We start from the raw sequence: 2,956 nt of genomic DNA, 5'->3' as shown, positions 1-2,956 counted from the left end.
CATTTAGGAATGCAGAGACCCAAGGAAAGAGAAGAACATTACTGTATTTGGCAGAGGTGAGTTTAGGGTCACTGAGATCTGAGGAGAAAGTATTCATTTCCTATGCTTAGGATGGATGAGATATACGCTAAAGATTCAATTCGTGAAGATTTGGAGAGGCTTGAATTTTGGCATTGGACTAAGTCTTATGAGATAGTTCCATCTTCGGAGTTCCAGGCTCTGTATATTTACAATCAGAAATAACATTCAGTTATTCAGAACTTATGATGGTCTAAGACATGAATGCTTATACGTTTCCTTCCTGTTTGTCTTAAGTCTGGATTTTTCTGGCTTTAATTATTTTTATAAGTCTGATCCAAACCTACTCATTAAAAAAGAAGTTTCTTTCAAGGGCTTAATACAAGCTAGGGGTTGTGAAAGCTGCCCCAATAGAAGCTTACAATCTAGTAAAGTTAAACAAATAAAAAGAGTTACGATAAAACATACTAAGATTTATGGTAGAGGCCCTTTGGAAGACACACAGATGAGAATAATCCCAGATTTGTGTGTGTACGTGTGTATGTGTGTCTGTGTGTATATGAATATAGAGAAGAGGATGAGACCACAGCAGCAGTCATAAGGATTCTGATAGGAGGCAGTGGCTGAGCTGAAACTTGAAGAAAGCCTAGGAGTTATTCAAGTGAAGAGGAGTGACCAAGAAGGCCTTCCAAGAAGAGGATTAACTTTCACAAAAGCAATGATCTAGGAGAAATCACAGTGAACTCTGAAAACTGCCATAGTGCAGCATGAGAGAGTGGCACGTGGGCAATATTGGACATGTGGGTCTAAAGTTTAGGAAACATAACCGTTCTGGAGACAGAAATTTGAAAGAACTGAAAACTCTGGAGACTACGTGTTCATCAACAACGTGGAAGGACATGATTTTAGGGACCACAGCAGGAACACAGAGTACACTGCCATTTATAGAATATGTGGGTAAAGGAGATGAGTCCTTGACACATAAAATAACAAAACAATGATATAACGAAACACCTGAGAGGAAGCTTCCATACAGGAAGAAGGCAAATCTGGAGAGAACGGTTTCATGAGCGCCAAGGGAGACGAATCTTCAAGGAGTAGAAATCAGTAGTTTCTGATGCAAAAGTGTAGTCATAATATGAACACTGCAACTTTTCCATTGTTTTGCAATTATTATGTCTTTGATACATAGGACAGAATAGTTTCCGTATAGTAGTAGAGAAAGAAGTCACACAGAAAGTGGTTGAGGAACGAACAAGATCTAAAGGAGATATTGCTAATATTATTCTTTCAGAAAGCTATTCAAGGAAGGAAATGACAACTAAAAGATATTGAGCATCAATACTAGGCACTTTGATACATTAACTTATTTAATACTCACAACTCTGATTGCACTAATATTTTTCAACTACAAAAGAAGATGCTGAGGCTCAGAGAGATTCTGTAACTTGTCCATTATTGCCCAACTAATAAGTGGCAGAATGAGAATTCAGGCTCAGTATGTTTGAATTGAACCCTTGGTATTAATTGTTATGCTATACTCTCTCCCAAATAAAAAGAAGATTAGAGATATAGGCAAGTTGTTATTTTGAATCTGAGAAATGTTAAAACACAAAAATACCAGGTAACCAAAATAACATTTATGTTTACATTGCATTGATTTCCTTCTCTGTCATTGGGTATACCCTCTCCCTCATTCACAGGTAGCTCTTCTGGGGCTATGGAGCGTAGAAATCTATCAGCAGTGACTGAATTTATCTTCACTGGATTTCCCCAGCTCCAGGATGGTGGCCTCTTGTACTTTTTTCCTTTACTTTTCATCTACACCTTTATTGTGATCGGGAACCTAATGATCTTCTTTGCTGTAAGGCTGGACGCCCAACTTCACAATCCCATGTATAATTTCATCAGTATCTTCTCATTTCTTGAGATGTGGTACACCACAGCCACCATTCCTAAGATGCTCTCAAATCTGATTAGCAAGCAAAAGACCATCTCTTTCACTGGCTGCCTCTTGCAGATGTACTTCTTCCATTCACTTGGAAACACTGAAGGAGTATTGCTGACTGTCATGGCTATTGACAGGTATGTTGCCATCTGCAACCCCCTCCACTACCCAACCGTAGTAACCCCGCGACTATGTGCTCAGCTCTCTGCAGGTTCTTGTATCTTTGGTTTCCTCATCCTTCTACCTGAGATTGTATGGATTTCAACCCTACCTTTCTGTGGCCCCAACCAAATCCCTCAGATCTTCTGTGATTTCACCCCTTTATTAAATTTAGCCTGTACGGATGCCTCTGTGATCCTGGTGCAAGATGTGATTCATGCTGTCGCCATTCTAGTAACAGGTCTGATTATTTCTTTTTCTTATATCAGAATTATCATTGTTATCCTGGATATCCCTTCAGTTGAGGGCCGTAAAAAGGCCTTTTCCACCTGTACTGCTCATATCGCCATCTTCCTGCTGTTTTTCGGCAGTGTGGCCCTCATGTATCTTAGATTCTCTGCTACTTATACACCATTCTGGGACACCACCATTGCTCTGACATTCTCTGTATTTGCTCCCTTTTTCAATCCCATTATATATAGCCTGAGAAATAAGGATATGAAACACGCCGTTAAGAAGCTCCTTTGCCCTCAAAAGGTGTTTAAAGAATCTGGTAGTTAATTTAGGCTGTAGTTCTCTATACAAATGGAACTTATTCACAAAATATTGACCCCAAAGAGGCTAGAATTTAAAAGAATTATACAATTAGTCCAACTTCCTTTCCCATGAGCTGGTGAATAAATACTAAAGAAAGTGCTCTGAGGATTTAAGAGATGACAAAAATAATTCCACTCCTTACTTTCTGGGGTCAGTGGAATATTTTTTTTTCTGTATCTCTGATTTTGTTTGTTTTTAATTTACTCTTTTACTTCAAATGGTTAATTGTATAAA

The 2,956-nt window shown here is 38.6% G+C and overlaps 1 protein-coding gene across 1 annotated transcript; it reads left to right on the top strand.

Annotated features, from left to right (window-relative positions):
• Positions 1-1,693: 1,693 nt before the first annotated feature.
• Positions 1,694-2,686, top strand: LOC131403348 (olfactory receptor 6K3-like). The gene has a single exon (XM_058537619.1). It carries the CDS (start codon positions 1,739-1,741, stop codon positions 2,684-2,686), a length of 948 nt encoding a protein of 315 aa, XP_058393602.1. The 5' UTR covers positions 1,694-1,738.
• The last annotated feature ends 270 nt before the right edge of the window (positions 2,687-2,956 follow it).

Source organism: Diceros bicornis, chromosome 4 (assembly GCF_020826845.1).
Source record: "Diceros bicornis minor isolate mBicDic1 chromosome 4, mDicBic1.mat.cur, whole genome shotgun sequence".
NCBI classification, from domain to species: Eukaryota; Metazoa; Chordata; class Mammalia; order Perissodactyla; family Rhinocerotidae; genus Diceros; species Diceros bicornis.
This window is presented reverse-complemented; position numbering and strand designations above follow the sequence as displayed.

Coding starts and splice junctions, on each gene's coding strand:
- LOC131403348 (XM_058537619.1), top strand. CDS start 1,739: ATGGAGCGTAGAAATCTATCAGCAGTGACTGAATTTATCTTCACTGGA.